Source organism: Gnatocerus cornutus, chromosome 4 (genome assembly GCF_029298725.1).
Source record: "Gnatocerus cornutus isolate USDA-ARS CGAHR chromosome 4, icGnaCorn1.1, whole genome shotgun sequence".
NCBI lineage: Eukaryota > Metazoa > Arthropoda > Insecta > Coleoptera > Tenebrionidae > Gnatocerus > Gnatocerus cornutus.
The window spans coordinates 19009560-19033532 of record NC_142236.1 but is presented as its reverse complement, the minus strand read 5'-3'; the positions used below and the strand labels follow the sequence as shown (position 1 = coordinate 19033532).

Here is a 23973-nt window from a genome sequence, read left to right as displayed (position 1 = left end):
CAGTTCAGTCCACCTTGGCAATCATACACAACAAATTACAGATTATTAAAAGTGGTACTTTCAAAAATTTGAATTTGACACAAATAATTCTGGACCACAATTTAATTGCAGTTCTGGAAGACGAAGCTTTTGTTAATTTAGAAAAGTTGATGGAAATTCGGTTAAATCATAATCGTTTGACTGTACTAAATCCAGACGCTTTTGTCAATACCGATGTTCTTAATCGCGTTGAATTGAAATCAAACCACGTAACATTTCTACGAGAAAAGAATTTAAGGTTTTTTGTCAATGAAATGATACATGTTGATTTATCTTGTAATAACATCTCATGGTTTGAAAGGAATGTTTTTGACGGTTTCTCTGCAGAAAACATGGTTGATTTAAGCCTAATTAACAACAACATTGAAGAATTATCAGAAGGGATGTTTGATGATCAAAGTTTTTTCTCCGTTAACTTACAAGGCAATCACTTGAAAAAGATATCCGAAAAATTTTGTTCCAAAGAATGTCAGATAGAATTTGTGATAATCGAATGCGAATATTTAGAATCCGAAAGTTTCCATTTTTTTATGGAATGGGTCAAACTAAATGGAGTGGAGCTACAAACAGGAAAGTGTCCCAAATATAATATAATCAAAGGAAATGCGTCTTCTCCAATTTTTTGTAAAGGAAATCGAGTTCAGAGTGACATTTTTTTTTGGAAATGTTTTATGTTTGCATGTGGTTTAGCTATCTTTTTATATAATTTCGATATATGTATTTTTGTTCTATTATGCTAAAAGTTGACATTGTGATGGGAGTCTAAGCAACTAATTTTATGTGTCAATTACGAATGTAGAGGAAAGTCTTATAGCGGCGGACGCTTAAGGGTCTACGCTACGCTATACCCGGTATATGGCTTACGATTTTTCGTTTTTGAAGCGCATTTTGGACTTTGAAAAATCGTTCGATCTCTGTATGTATGCGTCTTAGGTAGAGCTATGGAGGTGACATCTTCGAATTTTGAAAAAATGAAAAATTTGACTTTAATTAATTAAAAACTGAAATTCCCATTTTTCGTTTTTAAGGAATATAAAGCAACCTACGAAGTTAAAAAAATACCAACATGTGGAGAATTAAAACCTCTATGGAGGTGACATTTTTGTTTTTGTCATTATGCTATAATTTTGAAGTTATTAATAAAAAAACAAATCAAAAATAGGCAACCAACAGTACAACTAACGCAAATTATCTTATTCAAATCTCATGATTTACTACCGCTCACTAGGGGGTCACTGACGTTCCGCCCAATTGTAATAAACTGCTGTCGGGTAAAAGTAGGTAAAGACCCAACTGGTCGCTCTCGGCAACAAACATCGAAGGTACTTGTAGCAAGTGTATTGAGAAATAATATTTTTAAACTGTAATATAATTCACTGTTTTCCACATCACCCTTGGGGCACAGAGAGACGGCGCGTTTTTTTTTAAGTGCTCTCCCCAATAAGCCTACTGCACTCTTTTGACTCTAACTATAAAACTACTTTATTTTAGAAATGACAATCCGGACATTTGAACGAACATAATTTATAAGTCTTTCTTTAAAATTGTTTTTTAAAAATTTATATACAAAAGTATGATCACTATTAAAATTCAATGCTGCCGCATAACATCTCCCTTGGTAAGACCCGGCAAGAGAAAAGTTAATTCGTTTCCCACCTACAAATTTATTAACGACAGAATTGAAACATTCCACTATGTTATTATCTACGTCGTAAAGTAAACTAACTGACAAATTCGCGACTCTATTTAATGCAGGTAAAAATATATCGTAGAGAGAACTATTTTTAAAATTATTATACTCAATCAAATTTGTGGTATTTCCAACTTGAAGGTCTGTTCTGGGAATTTTTGAAATTTCGCGCAATTTTGTACAATAATTTCTTAAAACATGATTTCTACACTCAATTTTTTGAATAAAATGTGTTGGTCCATATGGTCTTGCTGCTTGAATTTTCTTATACACACTACTGTCTCCATCACCGATAATAAATTTAAACCTTAAATTATACATCTGAACAGACTTTTTAAAAGCCTCTAAAATAACACCTGCCTCCATTGATGTGGATGATTTTTTCCAATTTGGAAAACATTTATGGCGGGGCACTGATTTCTTATCAGTCTTGAATCGTTTACAAAACTTGCATAATTTATTTTTAACAGCCACATATAAAATTTTTTTGGTTCTCGCACCGATTACACATCCAACTCCCGATAAAGCATTATAATTAGACTTATAAGAACGCTTGGACCATGCTCCATCAACAATTACAGTAATAAAAGGTACCCCATCAGCATCAATATCACCTAATTCCACCGCTAATTTACTTTCTTCTTGTCCAGCAGATAGCATTTCATCAATAGCCAATGTTTGCGTTTTTTCAAAAACTTTTCTTTCCGTGTTAACGTATTTTTTAGAACTCATTTGTGGAATATCTAAAGCGGCACAAAATTCAGTTAATTGCGCATGACCCCCGCCTACAGCAACATTTCCGCAAACAATAGATTCATTAATTTCACATCTAGCATTTTCTGGTTCTGAACTGAAAGTATCTACAATTCTACATATGTTACACTTATACGTAAATATACTTTTTAAACCTATTCGTTTTTCCGCAATTATATCAAAGTTCTGAAAATTGCAATTAAATTGATCGTGTTTTAAATTTTTTATAGTATTAAACAAATGATTTATATCTACAATTCTACGACCACTGAGAGAAAAATTTGTATTATTGGAAACATTTCCTATTTGAAAGACATCGTCCGATAACTCTGACTCAAAACCGCTATTTACATTTTCACTTTTGGAACTCTTTCTAACATTTTTCCATAACCGCTTCGCAATTTGCTTTCTACTTTTTCGTTTAACTGATGTGCTTACATGATTTATTGAACCGTTCGCCATTGTAAAATAAAATAATTAAAAGCAAATAATAATCTAATCTAAAAAACAAAAATTTGACAGCAACGATAAACACTCTCTATATCTGTAATAAACAGCAATTTTGATACAAGCAACTCACCCACTTTGAACAACAAAACTCACTAAAGAGATTTAGAAAAGTAAATTGATTCAGAAGTCGAGCACAGTCAAAAACACAGACTGAAAGAATTTAAATATTTTTTTTCAAGATATTTATACATAGGGCTTTCATCCCTTTATTTGTTGTTGTAGTGGGATAAAGAAGTGGGGCTATCACCCTCTAAATGTCTTTTTCTAAGTAGGAAAGCTAAGAAACTCAAATTCGTTTTTAATTGCTTTTGGATGATTGGAGTTTAGGGATTTGCAATATTTTCTTGAAATGGAAATTATGGTGTTAATCTCGGGATTTTTTAAAGCAAAACATTTTTGAAAGCAAATTGTCTTATTGGTTAAGTGTAAAATCCACAGGTAGCTTATTAGAGATGAGGATTTTTATGTAAAATTCGTACAATTAAAGACACAAGTGGATACAGGTTTTTAAAAAATAGTTTTTTGCATAATAACATTAAACGACAATTTTGCTTTTCCTGAGTGGTTCTGACTTAAAAATATTAACCAATATTTCTATATTAATATAATATAATATATTATATATTATATATTCTATCTTTATATACTATGATAATTTAAAATGTTAAAATTGTTAAAAATGAATTAGGGAACTATTTTTATTGATTATCGGGATGTATTATTATGAAGAGTTAATTTTTAAATCACAGAAAACAACAAAGTAAAAAAGGCCCAAAAACTCATGTGTCAGGTAAAAGGTTTGGTTAAAAAAAATTAAATGCGTTTTTCTCAAATAAAAATAATAAAATAATAAGTAATTTTAAACTTTCCCCGGCGACCAGTGAGGAAAAATTTCGGACTACATTTACGAAAATAACATTTTTCAATTAAAAAACATTCTGCCATTACGTACTATGGAAACTGGAAATTTGCGGATTTTATACATACATTTTCCATTAATTGAAAAAAAAAAAATTACGCCCGTAAAATTTTTACCTACTAGAACCAGAAATTTCACGGGCTCAAAACGCAGAGAAACTCAAATCCTAATATTTAAACTCATCTTTGGTCCAACACGAATTTATTGTTCCAACCGCTGGGTTTCTTATTAGGAAATGTGCAGGTCAAGCGACCGTTTCCATAAAGTTTATGATTCCCTCATTACCAAATCCTCGGTAATCCCTTTTGGCAGCTGTCAATCAAAGGTGTTGTTAAAGTTGCATACTTTTCAAACAGAAATTTTCGGGCAGGCTCGTAGACCCTTAAGATATTTTCAAAATTTGAGGTACGAAAAATATTACTCTTCGCCGCAAAATTAACGCATAATGTGGAGAACATTGAGATTTAAATAAAATTCAGATTGTTTTCTTAAGTTATGAGTCATTAATTGGTTAAACATATACGATTCATATAAAAAATGCCTTTTTTCTACTCCTGTTATATTAATCTATAAATTACAAACGGTTGTCCTTCAAAGTAAATCCATGGTTACACACACTGCAATGTTACTGACCAGTGGGTAATATACAGGTGTCCCAGAACTCGCGCCCCAGAGCGAAATGGAGACAACAATTCTGAACCAAAATTTTAAAACCATAATTTTTTAACTCAAAAAATAACCGAGATAAGACAAAAAAAAGCCAATCCCGCAGCTGAACAGAGTTTGAAAATTGGTAACTGAAATTGGGATGGCCATTTACTCCACTTCTCGAATAAGCTTTCGGGATTGGTTGTTAACTTTTTATCAGTTCTCGAATACTATTAAACTTAGTCAATTTTTGTTTTGAAATTTACCATCTGTATTGCTGTCGGCATCCTCCCTTGCTCTCTGGGGCGCGAGTTCTGGGACACCCTGTATATAATTACATAATAGTGCGGAGAAATAGCAGTTGCTGTGTATGTCATAAAAATTTGTCAAAATTGACATTTGCAATTTGTATTGGTGTGTTTCATCATGATCAGTGACTTCGAGTGTGAACTGCAAGCTACACCCTCAAAATTGCGGCACAAGCAGTTAGTGCAACTGATGATCTTATGTCGAAAATGTCAAAAAAGCGGTATGAGTCGGTGTATAGCAAGTTTATGGCCTGACGTGCGGGCGGCGGAGTGCAGTCCTTCTCCATGAATGTTTGACTAGCGTATTTTGGCAAGTTAAAACAAGATTTCAAACCTTCGTCGTCCCTATGGGCTACTTATTCATTGTTGACACTACGTTAACTTTCAAATACGTCGTTACTATTGTAAATTACGAGAAATTACGGGGATACTTGATGAGACAATCGGATGGATTCAAGTAATTCATAGTTTACTATAACTGGAGTTGAAAAACATTGTGAAATTGTTCATAATTTGTGAAAATTGTTCTTTGTTCTTGTTGAGTTGTTCCTTGTAATAATTGATTGAATTACCAATGTCTTAATAAAAATTATGTAAAATTCAACTTTAGTCGTGATTTATCAATAATAATCGAAAAAAATTACACGGCTGCGGGAAAGCAAGTCGTAGAAAAAGTAAAGTACGCGACTCGCGGGTAAGGCCAATTACGCTCTCGTAGAATTGTAGAATTATAGCGTTCGGCTTCGCCTCGCGCACAATTTTTCCCCTCGTGCGAAATTGACATCTTACCCCACCCGTTGCGTAATATACTATTATTTCAAAATTCCAACATAACAATTGCATTTGCTTGAGAAAACAATCATTACGCTGGTATTAAAAAAATTAAAATTTTTCGTAATTTTCAATCCGAGCTTTTATGATGGCTGTAACGGTACAAATTTTCTTTAAAGGATTTTTAGCAAAAGCGTAGCAGTTAGTGCGCTATTTTGAGTTTAAATTTGTTATGCTTTGTTGGCGGGGCTGGAAAATACGCTGACGCTAAACTCTGGCGGTAGTAGAAATCTCCCAAAGTAACACTGCCTTCAGAGGTCCAGCATCATCCAGGAATCCTCCAGCGCTAAAATAATGCGTTAGTTTGGTGTGGTTGAGGAAGTTGTTTGCTTGGAGCCAACAACCACTACATTCCTCTTTTACCAGCTCCAGGGGTGGCTGCCTGAACACCAGTCACCTCAGTTTATATGTCCATGTTTTAGTTTTATTGTTTGGTTGTTCATTTCCGGTTATCCTTCAAAATTGCGTTAGTTCTTTAGAGTTTTCACATTGTAAACAAACCGTATGACCTCACTTTTGACCACTGTCATCTGAATCAACTGGTTACTTTGGGTATGAAAGATTGGCTGTACTGTCCTTTGTGACGTTCTTCCCTTTTTTATAGGGATGTCGCACATTTGACTTCAGCGCCGCCTACCGCCAAGTTGCATATATTGTAGTAAAACAAAGCGTTTTCCGCGTTATCGCGTTACTTTCAGGGCCTAAAATTGCATTGTCCTGCAGAATATTTGTTGTACATCTTGAATAAAAAGTTACACATTGTTGGTGGAGTATTTTAAATGGAAGATCTCTCTTGTAAACGTTTCCATGGTGTTACTTAAATAAAAGACATGAAACTTGATAATTGGCTTATTTTATGCTTTAATTTTTTTGTACATTTAACTAATTTGAATGTTGAAACGTGCAGAAATAAGAGGATTCTGTTGGTACTTTAGAAGAGTATTAATTTTTAGGGTAAAGCCGTTATTTGGGATAAAATATTGCGGAAAAATGGTGGATGCGCCGGGATAGGTTGGTAGACGATCAAAGCGTTTATGTTGGTACCTCTGACTTTCAACTTTAAGCTCTCAGTATTTTGTAAAAATGTTCTTTATTGTTTGAAATTTCAAAAATATAATGCAAAAAATTTATTTTGGAAATTTTGTTTTTAGGACGACCAAATTTCAAAATTATACAATATCAATTTTTTGAAAATTTTTATTTTAAGTCTAAATTTAAAATTTTCTAATTTTAGATAAACGTTTGTAATTCTACGATAAAACTGGTGTTGGGATACATTGGGGATACATTCAAATATTTTAAAAATCTGCTAAAATTTGGAAATTTCTATTTCCAGAGCAAATAACATTTTTTCGAAATTTTACGTGGCAACCAGGAATTTTAGTACAAAATTTTACGGCAATGGGAATAAAATTGTGATAAGTTAATGGTAAAGTTTTTACAGTTTCAATAATGTTATGCCATAGTTACCAGATTGAATGTAAAGTGGGGAATAACAGACAGAAACTAATACAAAAACATAATTAACAAAACACCAAAATCAAAATGAGCAATAGTGGCAAAGTGCCATCAAATGTCGAGATAAGGAGGAAAGTTTAGTAAAGTGAGACCAAAAATTGAATAAAAAAGAAATAAAAATTAAAAAAGATGAAGATGGCAAAATGAAGACTGACTTAGAATAGAGAAAATTCAATGGCAATGGAACATAAAGCTAAGAAAAGGAACAAATGTCTTCGGAAAACAATGAAGAATATATAAAAATTAAAATGAGCTAAACAACAAACTGAAGAATGCCATAAAATGTTGAGATAAAAAATTTAGTGAAAAGGGTAAACGACTAAATAAAAAACAAAAATAAAAAAAGTGAAAATGAAAACTACTGCTACTGATAGCAGCTAATAATAATACAGGGTGATTTTTAAAAAACGGCAAGCGTTGAAGAATTTTTATTTATGAACGGATTTCAAAAATGATGATTTTTAATTTACTATAAACTGATGATTTTAGAATTTTTCTAAATGTCTTAATTATCTTTTGGGCGATATTCAACTTTCTTACTTTAAATTGCCACCCATTTTTTTTGGATAATTTCGAAGACATAAATTTTCTTGATTCAGAAATGTTCTACTTTTACAAAAAAATATTGGAAAAAAAAATTATTGTCAATTGTGCAATGAAAAAAACGGGATGGCGTTTAAACAGTATTTTAATTAAATTAGGTATATAGTCAGAATTTTATAACTTTGGTTTAACTCCGCCTACCTTTTAGGCCAATTAAATTTTAGCTGAAAGTCTGATTTACTCTGCAACATTTTGATAGTTCGTTGATATTTGCCAGAAGCATGGATAAAAATGTCTACACATTAGAAGACGAAATAAGATCAAAATCAACGAAGATTTCACGATTAATTAAATTGTCGCAAAACTGCGAATCTTCTTGACAAGTGTGACACTAGAGTTGTCAAATTTTTGACTATGTTGTGTAAAGGAGACTAGCCATTCCTTGATTCGACAAATTTAAATCGTCATTTGTCCATGTGGGCGGGGTTAAACCAAAGTTACAAAATTTTGACTATATGTAGTATAAATTACGTTTGAGCTTACTTTAACTCACCCTACGATCAAAAGTTAATCTTAACGATTTTTATACAATACAATTACTGATCGATTAATTAATCTTCCTGTGATTAGTTTCCATAACAACATTACAATAACAATTCTCAACTACCGACAACTACTGAAAAACTCATTCAGTATGCAACGATGCATTTTGATGAAGCCCCAAAAATCGTTTTCTTCTGCAAAAAAGGTACGACTCCTACAACAACAAGACTTTAACCTCTGTAATTCCAGATGACCATCTCTGGCTCAACCGCCTCATCTATCTGGATGTGTTCCAAAACATTTTCATGAAAGTCGTTACAAGAGTTGTCACCATCACCATGGCCGGGTTGTTGCTTTTCCAAACAGTTTTATTTTTGCTTAAGTTTGACTTCTGGTACTTTATCAAGTACCTGCCAACTTACGGCTGCTACTTTTTTGTAAGTACCATTCGAAGTTATTTCTCTGTATTTTGTTTCTAGGTTCTTGCTACTGTTGCTACGATGCCGCTAGTGACAAATCTGTACCAAAGCGTAGCCAGTAATCTCAAATATTGGGATATGAACACAGTCAGTGTTGCCACTCGAAAAAGAATTCGCTTGGAAGCTCTTTATTTCAACACTTACACTGTGGTGAACACAATTTTGATGGTCTTTTGTGGATTTACATACTCACAGCCGGTGGACGGAGATGCTAATATTTTCTTTCCTATTGCCATCTTTGAAGAGTTTTTCCCACGGTGGGAGTCAGTTTTATCCTGGACGTTCAGAGTGGGATATATACCGACTATTTTAATGACACCAGCTGTGTTCTACATAACCAATTACATCATGGGTTTGCTACGTTTTCAATTTTATTTACTAATCAATTTTTTAAAGGGAATTGATGATGGGTTCAACGATGACAACACATTGTTTTATCAGAAGAAGTACCAAGAAGCCGTTAGACAAAAATTAAGAATTGCTATTGATAGACACGTCTATCTTTATTTGTACGTGTTGCAACTGTGTTGATCTTTTTCTTTTATTGTTTTTTAGTAACGTTGTAAATATCGTAGGGAAACTTAACTCACTGATCGTTTTATACAGCCTCACCGGCGCCATCTTGGGGATCAGTCTCTTAGTTTTTGTATACACTGTACCTAAGTAGCATCTTATCTAACTTCTTAATGTTTTTCTTAAGTATGCAGGAAACCTTGAAGATCAATACCTCAGAATCTTCTCTGTGAGCGCAACAGGCACATTGACTTTCATTCACATTATTTTGACAGGACAAATGATGGAAGATGTCGTAAGATTTTATTTCCTTTTGCATCTTCCTTTTAGTGATTTTTGTAGTCAAATGAGCTGAGTTCCCTGGTGTCAACTAAAAATTGGTACAACTGGAATGCTGAAAATAAAAAGAATTATTTAATGTTTGTATTAAACGCTCAGAAGACTCTTAAACTGTCCTTTTCAAGAACGATGACTATAAATTATGATCTAGGCATTGCGGTGAGTTGTTGATCTTACAAATATCAAACTAACAGCGTTTTGTAGATCGTCAAATCGATATATTCGATGATTTCTGTGATGAGCCAGGTTCAGCGCACTACAGATTAAAATTGAAAATGAAAGAGTCTTTTTGTAATGAATAATATTTTTGTCTTCAATTGGTAGGGCACTATTTGCAAAAAAATACATTTTTTTAAAAAAACTATTTTTCCATGATTTGTGTGGCGTTGCGACGCCTGAGAAATATAATTTTCAGCGATTTTTGAGTTTTTGCGAAAAAACTCGCGAATTGAATTTTTTTTAACATAACTGTGGTACAAATATTTGAGTTTTTATTTTAAATCTACTGCAAATTGTGTTTAAAATTTGCGAAAAAAACGCTGTATTATCAAGTTAGGTTTCAAAATTATAACGACGCAGTGACAAATTACGTTTACACCAAATTTTTACAAGTTACTTCATTTACTCGTTTAAAGGTCAATTTTGACAAACTCGGGTATGTTGCACTTTTTGGACACTAGAAATCGTTAATTAACATCGACAAAGCGACAATTTCACCAAGTTAAACACTTTTGTTACAATCTGAAGGGAACCAAAGGATAGATGACATTTGTGACACAAGATGTTGACACCTAACTTGATAAAACAGCATTTTTTCCTCAAATTTTGAATACAATTTGCATTAAATCTAAAATGACGACTGAAATATCTTGAACACATTTGTATAAATAAAAATAAATTAGGGGTTGATTGCTCAAACCCTCATAATTAGCTAAAAATTGCGTTCTTAAGGCGCCCTGACGCCAAAACTATAGGTAATAAAAAACAAATTTTTGCGTCAGTTTCTAGAACTTTGTCAACTTTGAGCATATGCAAATTTTTAAAATTTTATCTTTAAAATTGAAGACGATTTTGAGCGTGGACACAAATGTTGCCGAACCATTTATGTGTTGCCTCATGGCTCAGAGTAAATGAGTAATTTAATTAATAAATTAAATTAAACAATAAAACAATTTTTATTGTTTATTTTTTATAGGTGTGTCTATGTACGAGTATAAAAAATAAATCGGTACCCGTCCTTTTTTTATAACTTTTGTAGTTTGCAACAAAAATGCATTTTTCTAAGTCGCTGCAAAAAATTTGAATCTTCATAACTTTATCAAAAATGTTAATTTATAAATAATATTTGGATACAGTTTTTCTGACAACTAAAAGAGTAGGTTTTTCCAACTTTTAGTTAACTTATAGTTACGCAACTTTCAAAAATAGCTAGAAGTTAAATTTTAAGTAAAAATTTAAGCGTTTTTCCACAATATTTCAGCTTAGAGTTAGTAAACTGATAGTTAACCAAATAAATTGTTATGTTGTCAAAATTTAAATGACGGTTATTCTTGGCTAATTTTTAACTTTTTTCCAAACTCCATAAGATCTCTTTGTAATATTTTTTGTTTTGATCTGTGATTCGTTGTATACATTTTCTGCTATATTTCAAGTTAGGCGTAAACAAGTAGGACTTCACAAGATAAGCGCCATTTCCCAAAAGAACACAATTTTTATAATTACCAGCTGCAAACCTACCTGACCTGGCCAGCGAGCAACAATATCTAAAATGTTTGTGATAGTTTGCACATTGAATGAGAAATATTGTTTTTGGTTTCTGTATAAATGTATAAATTAAGGTCTAAGAGAAGCCAAGGCCTCAGTATCTTTTTTTTGTCTTCAACGTAGTGGATTTATAAAGCCCATTTGAATTCGCGAGTACTTTTGCAAAGTCAAAAATCGCAAAAATCTATACTTCTTAGGCGTCGCGACGCTACAACTATCGGTGATAAAAAACAAATGTTTGCGTCAGCTTCTAAAGCTTTGTCAACTATTAGCGTATGCAGATTTTTAAAATTTGATTCTTAAAATTGAAGAAAATTTTAGAGCCGGACCCTGTATGTAGCCGACAAGCGAAAGCGTTGGGAAAATTCGTTTGCCACCCATTTTTCAAAATGGTTTATTTGTTGTTCCAACAGACGACGATTTCTCATAGGCAAATAATCCTCACCATTACTGTACACATTTATATAATATCAATTATCTATTGTGATAGTTGTAGTAGAATTTGTAAATTCTTAATTCTGTAAATTAACGTTAAACTATAAGTTAACTCAAACTTCATGTACTAGTCAAATTAAATTGTGAGTTAACACAGAACAATCGAAAAACACTTATCTGGTAGTTAACTATCAGTTAATTAAAACTGTAAGTTAACTAAAGACGGAAAAACCCAGCCTAAATCTTTATTTAAAAAAAAACACTCCGAAATTCGAAAAATCAATTTTAAATATAGATAATAATAATAATAGATAGATAATTTTAAATCTAATGTTGTATCATTGCTTAAATATACTATAACTTTATTTTTAGGCGACTTAAACTGAAAATCAAATTTTTAGGCCCTAAAAGCGGCCTAAAAGTGAGTCTTTTCTGGCCGCAAACCTTTTCGGCCGATATATGGTGGCGCCATCTATGCATAATTTTGCATATTACATCAAGATACCGATATTACCCTCAATTTTATAATTATTTGGGTAAAATCAAATCGACAAACTGCTGTAAAGTGCAACAAAAACTTGTTGAATTATGAAAATGAACATGGATAGCAGTGATGCTGCAACAACATCAAAAAGCACATCAAACCTAATTCATACAAATTGTGAAGCTACACATGCCGAAACGAAACTGCAAATGTAAATAAAAAAATTTGAACTTTTCCAATGGATTCATAATTATTTCCAATTATTCAGTTGTTATAAATGATTAAATTAATAAATCATAAGTAAAAATTAATTAACTAGTAAATTTAATGATGTCGCCTAAAAAATCTTGTGTGTATCACGGCCAAAAAGTGCCATTTTGCCCTCGCCTTCTTTCTTAAGAAAAGGCTCGGCCAAAAAAGAAACACTTTTTGGCCTTGGTACACAAATAACTATTATAATTCTATTCAATAGAGACTGAGAATTCTAAACTAGTCTAAATTTCGTTTTGGTTACTGTTGTTTGTTGCTTCTAATTCATAACTAGTAGAAGCTCTTTCATTTTCATTCTTCTGTTGGACGTCCATAGCTCTTGATAAAGTTGATTTAGCAACCGATGTGTTCAGAACACCAGCAATACGTTTGGAAGCAACTATTTTGTTTGAAGTGGATTCTTCAATACACCCACTAGCCACACTCGAAGATTTGCATCCCACTTGATGTTTCAACTCATTGATGCTCATACCACTGTTTGCCATAATCGTATGAAGTTCGTCGGAACCCATAACCAGTATATTTCTCAGCGTCGGGTAGATTCAGAATTATGCTGGGTTTATACAGGAGATTTAGTGTTAGTGTTAGTTTTTGCCTTAATCGCAGAAAAGTTAAACACATGCTCTCGTTTATAAAGATTTAGTGTTAGCCGTAGTGTTAAGCGCTAACCTTGAAAGTACATTATATTTAACTTTCTTGCGACTAACGCTAAATTCGTCCAAAATGCGCATGCTCAACACGAACCGGGCACGAGCACGTGTTGTTGGTCTTTGTGTTGTATAAACTTGTGAATTTAATAAATATGAAAACATGGGCGGGAAATTAAATGACGCCTAATTAATAGAATTGGTAAAAGCAGAAGATACTAATAACGTGGCTAACAAGAGCAAAATGGCTTTTTTACGACGCAATGTTTTCGCTGTCGGCAGAGAGCAGTCGAAAAGGAAAAACAAAAAAACCTAACTTCTGCTTCTGTTTATTATTCTTTTCCGAATGTGACACTTTTCAACTTTAAACGGCGCATGTGTGCAATTTTCTTAGCACTAAAATTCCTCGTTGCATAAACCTACGTTTGTCATTGCGACTAAAGCTAAAGCTAACCTTAACGCTAAAGCTAACCTTAACGCTAAAGCTAAAACAAGCACTAAAAGTTTCTGTATAAACCCAGCATTAATCGCAGTTCTGCTGTTTTGAAATGCTCCTAAACGATTGTAAATAGATAGGTATAATCAAAAATAGGGTATAACACTCGTTTATAAGCGCCTTTAAAACACTGACGACGTTAAAAGCACTCCACTGACGCGTCGTGGTCTTAAGGGTCTACGCTACGCATATACCCGTATATGGCTTACGATTTTTCGTTTTTGAAGCGCATTTTGGACTTTGAAAAATCGCTCGACCTCTGTATGTATGCGTCTCAGGTAGAGCTATGGAGGTGACATCTTCGAATTTTGAAAAAGTGAAAAATTTGACTTTAATTAATTAAAAACTGAAATTCCCATTTTTCGTTTTTAAGGAATATGAAGCAACCTACGAAGTTAAAAAAATACCAACATGTGGAGAATTAAAACCTCTATGGAGGTGACATTTTTGTTTTTGTCATTATGCTATAATTTTGAAGTTATTAATAAAAAACAAATCAAAAATAGGCAACCAACAGTACAACTAACGCAAATCATCTTATGCAAATCTCATGATTTACGACCGCTCACTAGGGGGTCACTGACGTTCCGCCCAATTGTAATAAACTGCTATCGGGTAAAAGCAGGTAAAGACCCAACTGGTCGCTCTCGGCAACAAATATCGAAGGTACTTGTAGCTAGTGTATTGAGAAATAATATTTTATTATCTCTGATACAAGGTCCGGCAACATTTGTGGTCACCCCCAAAATTGTCTTAGAGGTAAAATTTTAAAAATTTACATACGCTAATGGATAATCGAAGAAGCTCTAGAAGATGACGCAAAAACTTGTTCTTTATCACCGATAGTTTTGGCGTCGCGACGCCTTAAAAGTGTAATTTTTATCTATTTGTGAGGGTTTTTGGAACCATTCAATATATATATATATATATATATATTTTAATATAAATGTGTTAAAAATATTTAAGTAATTAAGGCAGTAAACCTTCATATTAATCCTGACATTGTAAATAATTCTTTAGCGATGGTAGGGAGCAAAGGTATCTTCAACTGCGACAACGCAATTTTACGCCACTGATTTAAAATCGGGCCCTAAGTTCTTATTTTTCAATGTAAATAATTAACTATTTCTATTTAGTATCCAAAAAGTGCAACAATCAACGTTAATCAAAATTGAAGTGACTTGTAAAAAATTGATGTAGTTTGCCACTGTCCGTCATAGTTTTGAAAACTAACTTGTTAAAACAGCAATTTATGCTCAGTTACATTAAATTTAAGATGAAGCTGGTCACAGTTATGTTAAAAAAACAATTCGCGAGTATTTACGCAAAAACTCAAACATCGCTAAAAATTACTCTTCTAACGCATCGCAAATTTTTGCTTTAGATTGTTAAACTTGATAAAGCGAATGCAAAATTGCAAATATTTATTTTTGAAACTAAAAACGATTTTGAGGGTGATTATTACTGTTGCCGGACTCGCTATAATTCACTGTTTTTCACACAAAATTTTGTTATTTACGCATTAATTTTACATTTCGTATTTTCCAGTTTTAAATTAGAAGACCTTTTTTCCGCAATTATAAAATGTGTATTATTGGGAACATTTTCTATTTCAAAAACTTTATCCGATAATTCTGACTTAAAACCGCTAATTACATTTTTACTTTCGGAACTATTCCTAATATTTTTCATCACCGTTTTTTAATAAAATTGTTGGCTCAAATCTTGGTGTTGATAAAAATTATCAAAAACACAATTTATTCCCAAACACCAAATTTTGTCAAAAACTGCTGACGTGCAAGTTTGATAAAAGCAACTGACCAACTTTAATCGACAAAACTCTAGAAATTTAAAAAAGTAGGTACATTGATTTACAAGTCGAGCACAGTCAAAATCACAAGTATCCAAAGATTGAAAGAAGTTAAATATTTTTTCAAGATATTTATTTATAGGTTTTCCGAAATACATTTTTAATTGCTTTTAAAATTCGTATAATTAAACTACTAAGATGGCCCCTTGAGAACACAGCTACTTTTTAAGGAAAACACCCCGATTTTCAAGGGTTAACAGAAAAGCAGAAAAATCGTGAAAAGACACCCGTTTTTAAGGTATATTTTAAAATTAACATTTTTTAAAGAATTTGTCCGTTTTTTCGAACTCTTTTTTAAAAAAGTCAAAATTTTAAGAAGTATATCCTGTTTTATCAAACGTGAATACGGTTTCGTACAAACAAATTTCCCTTTTAAAAACATTTAAAATTAGGAATTTTACCTTGTTTTCAAAGATTTTACCCTGTTTTGAATTTTGTACTAGTAGGCCCCCTCAGAACACAACACATTTTTAATGCTTTTAGCCTGGTTTTCAAAATAACTTGAAAAGTTAAAGTTTTTAAAGAATTTGACCGGTTTTCCGAAGTCACCCTTTTTTTAAAAAGTCAACATTTCAAGGAAAATACACCGTTTTTTCAAACAAGAATACGGTTTGGTCCAAACAAATTTCTCTTTCAAAAACACTTAAAATTCGTCTTTTTACCCTGTTTTTCTGTTGGGCTACTTCAGAACAAAAATGAATACGGTTTTGGCCTGGTTTTCAAAGTAGCTTTTAAAAAGTTAAATTTTTTAAAGAAATTGCCCGGTTTTTCGAAATACTTTGTTTTTTAAGCAGTTTAGTCCTATTTTAACAGTCTTCTTAATTAAAAGATAAAATTTGCCTTTTTTGCTCAGTTTTTCTATGGAGCCACTTCAGCACACATATGAATATGGTTTCGGCCAAGAAAAGTTACAATTTAAATATACTTAAAATTCGTCTTTTGTCCTGTTTTCAAAGATTTTACCCTGTTTTGAATTTTGTACTAGTAGGCCCTCTCAGAACACTTTGTTTTTAATGCTTTTAGTCTGGTTTTCAAAAGTTTTTAAAAAGTTAAAATTTTTAAAGAATTCGCTCGGTTTTTCGAAGTCACCCTTTTTAAAAAAGTCAAAATTTTAAGAAATATATCTTGTTTTATCAAACGTGAATACGGTTTCGGCCAAGAAAAGTTACCATTTAAAAATACTTAAAATTCGTCTCTTTACCCTGTTTTTTCTGTTGGGCTACTTCAGAACAAAAATGAATACGGTTTCGTTCAAACAAATTTCGGACAAAATCTCCATGAGCGAAGCGAATTTCCCTTTCAAAAACACTCAAAATTAGAGATTTTACCTTTTCAAGTATATTTTTCAGACTTTCCCTTGCTTTTAAAAAAGTTAAAAGTTGAAGGTACTTATTTTTTATTCAAACATACATTTTTTTAAGTTAATACACTATATGTTGAAACAATAAGTAGTTAAATATATGATATATTCTAACTCAGATTATTATGCCTAGTTTTCTTAGTCATTTTCCTATTTTCTATGCATTTTTTTCAACAAAAACCCGTATTTCTAGCAAAACATCAAAAAACAACATTGAACTTTAATCGATAAAACTCTAGAAATTTAAAAAAGTACATTGATTTACAAGTCGAGCCCAGTCAAAAACACAAGTATCCAAAAATTGAAAGAATTTAAATATTTTTTCAAGGTATTTATTTATAGGTTTTGGGTTTTACAGTCTTTTCTTGAAATGAAAATTATGGTGTTAGCTTCGACATATTTGAAAGCTAATTGTCTTATTGGTAACCTATAAAATCCACCGGTAGCAGGTAAGATTAGAGACGAGGATTATTGTGTAAAATTCGTACAATTAAAGACACAAGTGGATTCAGATTTTTTTAAAAATAGTTTTTTTGTATAATAACATTAAACGCCAATTTTGCTTTTCCTGAGTGGTTCTGGCTTAAAAAATATTAATTAGGGAAGTATTTTTATTGATTAGTGGGATGTATTATTATGAAGAGTTAAGTTTTAAATCACAGAAAACAACAGAGTCTAAAAGGTCCAAAAACTCATGTGTCAGGTAAAAGGTTTGGTTAAAAAAAATTAAATGCGTTTTTCTCAAATAAAAATATTAAAATAATAAGTAATTTTAAAATTTCCCCGGCGACCAGTGAGGAAAAATTTTGGATCACATTTACGAAAATTACATTTTTCAATTAAAAAAACATTCTTCCATTACGTACTATGGGAACTGGAAATTTGGGGATTTTATACATACATTTTCCATTAATTGAAAAAAAATTACGCCCGTAAAATTTTTGTCTACTAGAACCAGAAATTTCACAAGCTCAAAACGCAGAGAAACTCAAATCCTGATATTTTAACTCATCTTTCGTCCAACACGAATTTATTGTTCCAACCGCTGGGTTTCTTAGGAAATGTGCAGGTCAAGCGACCGTTTCCATAAAGTTTATGATTCCTTCATTACCAAATCCTCGGTAATCCCTTTTGGCAGCTGCCAATCAAAGGTGTTGTTAAAGTTGCATACTTTTCAAACACGAAATTTTCGGGCAGGCTCGTAGACCCTTAAACTCGTCGTGCGTGTTTTAAAGGCTTGCTTATAAACTGGTATTACAAGGTGTTTATAAATGTTTCTAGCATCAAGCGTGGCTTGGGAACTCCTGTCGAACACTATTTTGCCGCTTTGTTTTCATAGTGAATATAACTATCTTGAAAATTATTTATAATGTTAATTACTTCAATGACGTTTTCGTTACGGTTTTGTGCCCAAGTTTTCGATTTTTAGGTTTTCAACTACAACTGGAACAGTTTATTTCTCAAAACTTACTTTGCTTTATGTTTGAGGTTAGCTGTAAATGTCAGTTGACAAATCGAAACCCACATTTGTAATGAGCGGCAAATTTCTTTGACATTTCATAGCCACCCTTGATGCTAGAAACCTTTATATACACGTTGTATAATATACTATTTCTTACCCCACTCACCTTACGATTAAAAGTTAATCCTAACGATTTTTAAACAATACAACTACTGGTCGATAAATTAATCTCTCCGTGATTAGTTTCCATAACAACATTACAATGACAATTCCGAACTACCGACAACTACTGAAAAATTCATTTAGTTTTATGCAACGATGCAAGTTGATGGAGCCCCAAGAGTCGTTCGCTTCTCTAAAAAAGGTACATTTTTCAACATATTCAATCATATTGATCTCATGCAGTTCCAAGCGTTATCATGTTGTCAAATTTACTGTAAATTAATTACTTACCATAAAATTCTTCTACTTAACAATTAATTCAAGTAAAGTAAAGTAAACTCTTTTTTTATCTTTATAGTTTTATTGTCTACTTTGACGTGTTAAGTGCATTCTATGCCAATTTCGCTCAAGAATGAAATCAAAAAAGTGCTGATTCTGCACGAAGTTGTGGTATCTTTATATCTTAATTTTTATGTAGCAAATTCTATTTATTAGAGTGTATTTTGGTTATGTTTTCTTTAGATTTTGAAATCATAATTTATAAAAATTTCAAAAGTTGATTAAAAATTTGCGTTTTTGAGTGCAAATTCCATATCACTCTAATCGTCGTCGTCATTTAAATTAATTATTAATTTTTTTTTTATTGTCTTCAATCTTTATTACATGCGCAACACTGTTTTTCCAGCTAGAAACGCTGATTTTGTGCACTTCTTGATAAATTAAATCAATCGCTTCTTTGCTAAATTTGGGCGCTGTATTATTTCGCCGAATGTGTGTCTTCAACTCCAATCAAATCAGTTCAATAGGATTGAACACATAATGATATGGACACACCGTTTTAAGAGATTTGCTATATGTTTTGGAGCGAAGAACTTCGATTAATTCCGACTTGCTGTAATTTGCTTCGAAGTAGACATCGTTACTATTGTTATTATTTACTTCTGAGTGAAAAAAAGTCCCAAATTGTGTGGAATTAAGATTAAGTATATGTGTATTATACAAAAGACGGTATTAGCTATAATAATTCTGACGTCCAGCGTATTTTTTCCAGCAATTTTTATAATATAACGGAACAAAAATACTTAATATAATACCTACTTAAAATAACTTAAAAAGTAACCGAAAATTATTACTCCAAAGGTTCAAAATAACAAGACGGCGAAAACGCGTTTTTATATTAGAAAATCAATAGTATTTATAAAAATAACACTACTCCTAAAAATGCGAATCACATAAACAGTGTTTGAGTGACAACCCAGGCCTCAGAGGTAAAATTTATGACCCCCCAACCGCACCGTCGTAAAAACCCTTAAAAGTCAAGTCATCTGAGCAGGTCAGCGCTACATTATCTTGACGGCTGCTATACCTCTCTAGTTTCAGATGACCAGCTCTGGCTGACCCGCCTCATCTATCTGGATCTGTTCCAAAACATCTTCATGAAAGTCTTAACAGGAGTTGTCACCATCGCTATGGCCGGGTTGCTGCTTTTCCAAACAGTTCTATTTTTGTTTAAGTTTGACTTCTGGTACTTTATCAAGTACCTGCCAAATTACGGCTGCTATTGTTTGGTAAGTACAATTTCGTCCAAAAATAATGCACCATTCTGTTGCTTATGCTTACTTTTTTTCCTAGAAGCCTAGGATAGCGATTCAAATAGTTGTAACAGTTGTAATCGTCATAACATGTATGAGTACGCCACGTAGGTATATTCATCTCTAGAGTTGTAATATTATGCAGGTGTCCCAGAACTCGCGCCCCAGAGAGAAAGGGCTTATGGAGGCAACAATTCTGAACCAAAATTTTGAAACCATAATTTTTTAACTCAAAAAATAACCGAGATAAGACTAAAAAACTGGAGCCAATCCCGAAGCTGAACAGAATTTGAAAAATGGTAACTATGGACACATACTATCATCCATTGGTCAGTTAAACACTCTCGTTGCCTAGGAAATTGGGATGGCCATTTACTCCACTTCTCGAATAAGCTTTCGGGATTGGTTGTTAAATTTTTATCAGTTCTCAAATACTATTATACTTAGTCAATTTTTGTTTTGAAATCTACCATCTGTATTGCTGTCGGCACCCTCCCTTGCTCTCTGGGGTGCGAGTTCTGGGACACACTGTATACTATAGGTTAAAATATTTTTCTATCGGTCATTGTAACTTGCACTTAAAATATAAAATATCAGGTATAAAATGAAACCCAGTCTCTTCATTTAATGAATAAAATACCGCGAGTTTAGTCTGAAGCACTGCGCTATAGTGAAAAGCTTGTCTTCCTCCAACCTCGGCTACTGCTCAGCAACATCTTCTTCGGGTTATTACCAAGTTCAAGTGTGGCTTGGCTTTCAGAAAGACCCAACAGACTTGGGTTGGAAGTTAGTAAATAATGAATTTGAAGCAGTTCCAACTTTGCTTCCACCTGCGCCGGAATTTTTTGCAACTGCAGAAAGGGATGCAGCTCTAAATGCGGTTGCAAAAAAGTGAAACTGTTTCTCTGGCGTGTACAAGTTGCCAAGGCAATTCATGCTCTAATGTTGAATCATCAACAATTGATGATTTATTCGGCTTCAACGAGCTGACTTGCGATACATCGTTATTGGCTGAATTTACTTGCACCCAAAACAAGGATGAAGCAGAAGAAGAACAAGAAGAAAATCGAGAAGAAGAATTCGAAAATTACTCAGATGAATAAATGTCTCAATTTTTTTTTATCAACATCGTTTTTTTGTTAATATCCATTATTTACAATAGTTTCAATTAAACAGGATCGTTACTGACTTGTGGAGTAGGCCTACTGGGGAAACCACGTTAAAAAAAACGCGCTAAATACACTATCTCATAGGTGGCTGTTACAACTTTTTGAATCGCTATATCTCTGAAACGGTGGCTTGTAGGAAAAAAGTGCTAATATATTTTTTATAGATAATTTTATGATCTACAATTTTAGTTTGAAGTATTCTTATGATAAAACTTACCGTTTAGCTGAAAATCGCAAAAAACTCGTTTGTTTGACCTTTGACCTTGAATAAAAAAAATTCCATACACGGGAATGATGGGGAACTTTCAGGGTTTGTTTATAATTGTATTTTAAACAATTGTACCAATATTCAGCTTGTTGCGAATTTATGTAGCACCGAATGTCTAATTTGACCGGACTAATGTTCTTCAAACCATGTTGTTTAGTCGACTCAATCTTCATGAGTTGTCGAGTGAGTTGTAAGTAAAATTTGGTTGTCTGTACGAAAACTGACCGTTCAGATCTCAAGGAGTTCTAGGGGTGCATATTCTGTTTATACCATGGTGCATTATTTTTGGACGCAATTGTACCATTCAAAGTTATTTCTCCTTATTTTGTTTTTAGGTTTTTGTTACTCTTGCTACAATCCCGCTAATGACAAATCTGTACCAAAGCATAGTCATCAATCTTAAATACTGGGATATGAACATCGTCAGTGTTGCCACTCGAAAAAGAATTCGCTTGGAAGCTCTTTATTTCCACACTTACACTGTGGTGAACACAATTTTGATGTTGTTTTGTGGATTTACGTACTCGCAGCCGGTGGACGGAGACGCCGATATGTTTTTTCCTATCGCCATCTTTGAAGAGTTTTTCCCACAGTGGAAGTCAGTTTTATCCTGGACGTTCAGAGTGGGATATATACCGACAACTTTAATATCACCAACTGTCTTTTACATGACCAATTACATCATGGGTTTGCTACGTTTTCAATTTTATTTATTAATCAGTTTTTTAAAGGGAATTGATGATGGGTTCGACGATGACAACACATTGTTTTATCAGAAGAAGTACCAAGAAGCTGTTGGACAAAAATTAAGAATTGCTGTTGAAAGACACGTCTACCTTTATTTGTACGTGTTGCAATTTTGTTGATTTTTTTCTTTTATTGTTTTTAGTATCGTTGTAATTATCTTGCGAAAACTAAACTCACTGATAGTTGTATACAGCGTCACCGGCACCATCTTGGGGATCAGTATCTTAGTTGGCGTTTACACTGTGAGTAGCACTTTATTAAACTTCTTAATTTTTTTCTAAAGTATCCAGGAAGCTTTTATATTGAACAATACGCCAGAATCCTCTCAGTGACCGCAACAGGCACATTGACTTTCATTCACATTATTTTGACAGGACAAATGATGGAAGATGTCGTAAGATTTTAGTTTCTATTGCTTTTTTCGTTTAGTGATTTTTGTAGTCAAATGAGCTGAGTGCCATGCTGTCAACTAAAAATTGGTACAACTGGAATGCCGAAAATAAAAAGAATTATTTATTGTTTGTATTAAACGCTCAGAAGACTCTTAGTCTGTCCTTTTCAAGTACCATTACATTAAATTATGATCTAGGCATTGCGGTGAGTTGTTGATGTTACAATATCAAACTAACTGCGTTTTGTAGATGGCTAAATCGATATATTCGATGGTTTCAGTGATGAGTCAGGTTCAGCGCACTACAAATTCAAATTTAAAATGAATGAGTTTTTTTTTGGAATGAATAATTTGAGAAATATTTTTTTGTTCCATTGGTAGGGCAAAAATAGTATATTACGTATTAAGAACGGTAGGGACACTTTACCGATCAAAGACAATTGTTGTGTGAGGTCGGTATACTCCTTAGCGCTCGTGATGCTTATAATATTTTTTGCACGATAGACAAATTTCGATTATTTTTATAAAACTAAAAATGTTACAAATAATTATACACTAATCAAACTATTGATTAGTGTATTATACACTAATCAAGACACTAATCAAACTAAAAAGTCAAAATTTTGGCATGAGAATGAAATATCTTGGTAACAAGTAAACTCAACTTACTGTTCCAACAGCAAGCGCGGTAACTAAGCAAAATTGTTCTATCATGGAAAAAATCGAATCATGAAAGGTAAAATTTCATATTTTTCGCTCAATAGGGTTCAATTGTGGTGACGCTATTTTTGAACTACTCACTTCTACACCTTACTTAAAATTTAGACTTTATGTGTTTAAGAATCAAAAATCCAAGTGTTATTTTGTTTACAAATTGTAATATAGTAGGTAGCATGTTTCTTTCTTTGTTGGTTTTATAACGACATTTATTATTTTTTATTACTAGTAGCACATTTACATCCACAAATGTATAGGTGTCCGGAAAGTGGTGCACCACCTTGAAAAAAATGTTAAAAAAATAACACATTCTCTGCTTTCACAGTAGATCTAGAATTAAACTACGAAAATGGCAACATTGTCAATTTGTTTCCCCAAAAATGTAAATCCCCAGTATTCACAGTCATGCATAGTAGCGTTGCTCTTGTATCTTTAAAAATCAAGACGATTTTGGGGGTGACTGTGTTGCTCGACCCTGTATACAAGTGTCTCAGAACGCTCGCACT

General features: G+C 32.7%; 2 protein-coding genes across 2 annotated transcripts; both read left to right on the top strand.

Annotated features, from left to right (window-relative positions):
• Window positions 1-8743: 8743 nt before the first annotated feature.
• On the top strand, window positions 8744-9900 carry LOC148176572 (uncharacterized). The gene is made up of 5 exons (XM_088035139.1): window positions 8744-9290; window positions 9337-9436; window positions 9482-9589; window positions 9637-9792; window positions 9838-9900. The coding sequence occupies exons 1-5, from the start codon at window positions 8803-8805 to the stop codon at window positions 9898-9900; spliced, it is 915 nt and encodes a 304-aa protein (XP_087891265.1). The 5' UTR covers window positions 8744-8802.
• An 8456-nt stretch (window positions 9901-18356) lies between these two features.
• LOC148176571 (uncharacterized) lies at window positions 18357-23125 on the top strand. The gene is made up of 7 exons (XM_088033963.1): window positions 18357-18785; window positions 19964-20151; window positions 21948-22456; window positions 22502-22601; window positions 22643-22753; window positions 22801-22956; window positions 23001-23125. The coding sequence occupies exons 1-7, from the start codon at window positions 18740-18742 to the stop codon at window positions 23073-23075; spliced, it is 1185 nt and encodes a 394-aa protein (XP_087890089.1). The 5' UTR covers window positions 18357-18739; the 3' UTR covers window positions 23076-23125.
• Window positions 23126-23973: the final 848 nt, after the last annotated feature.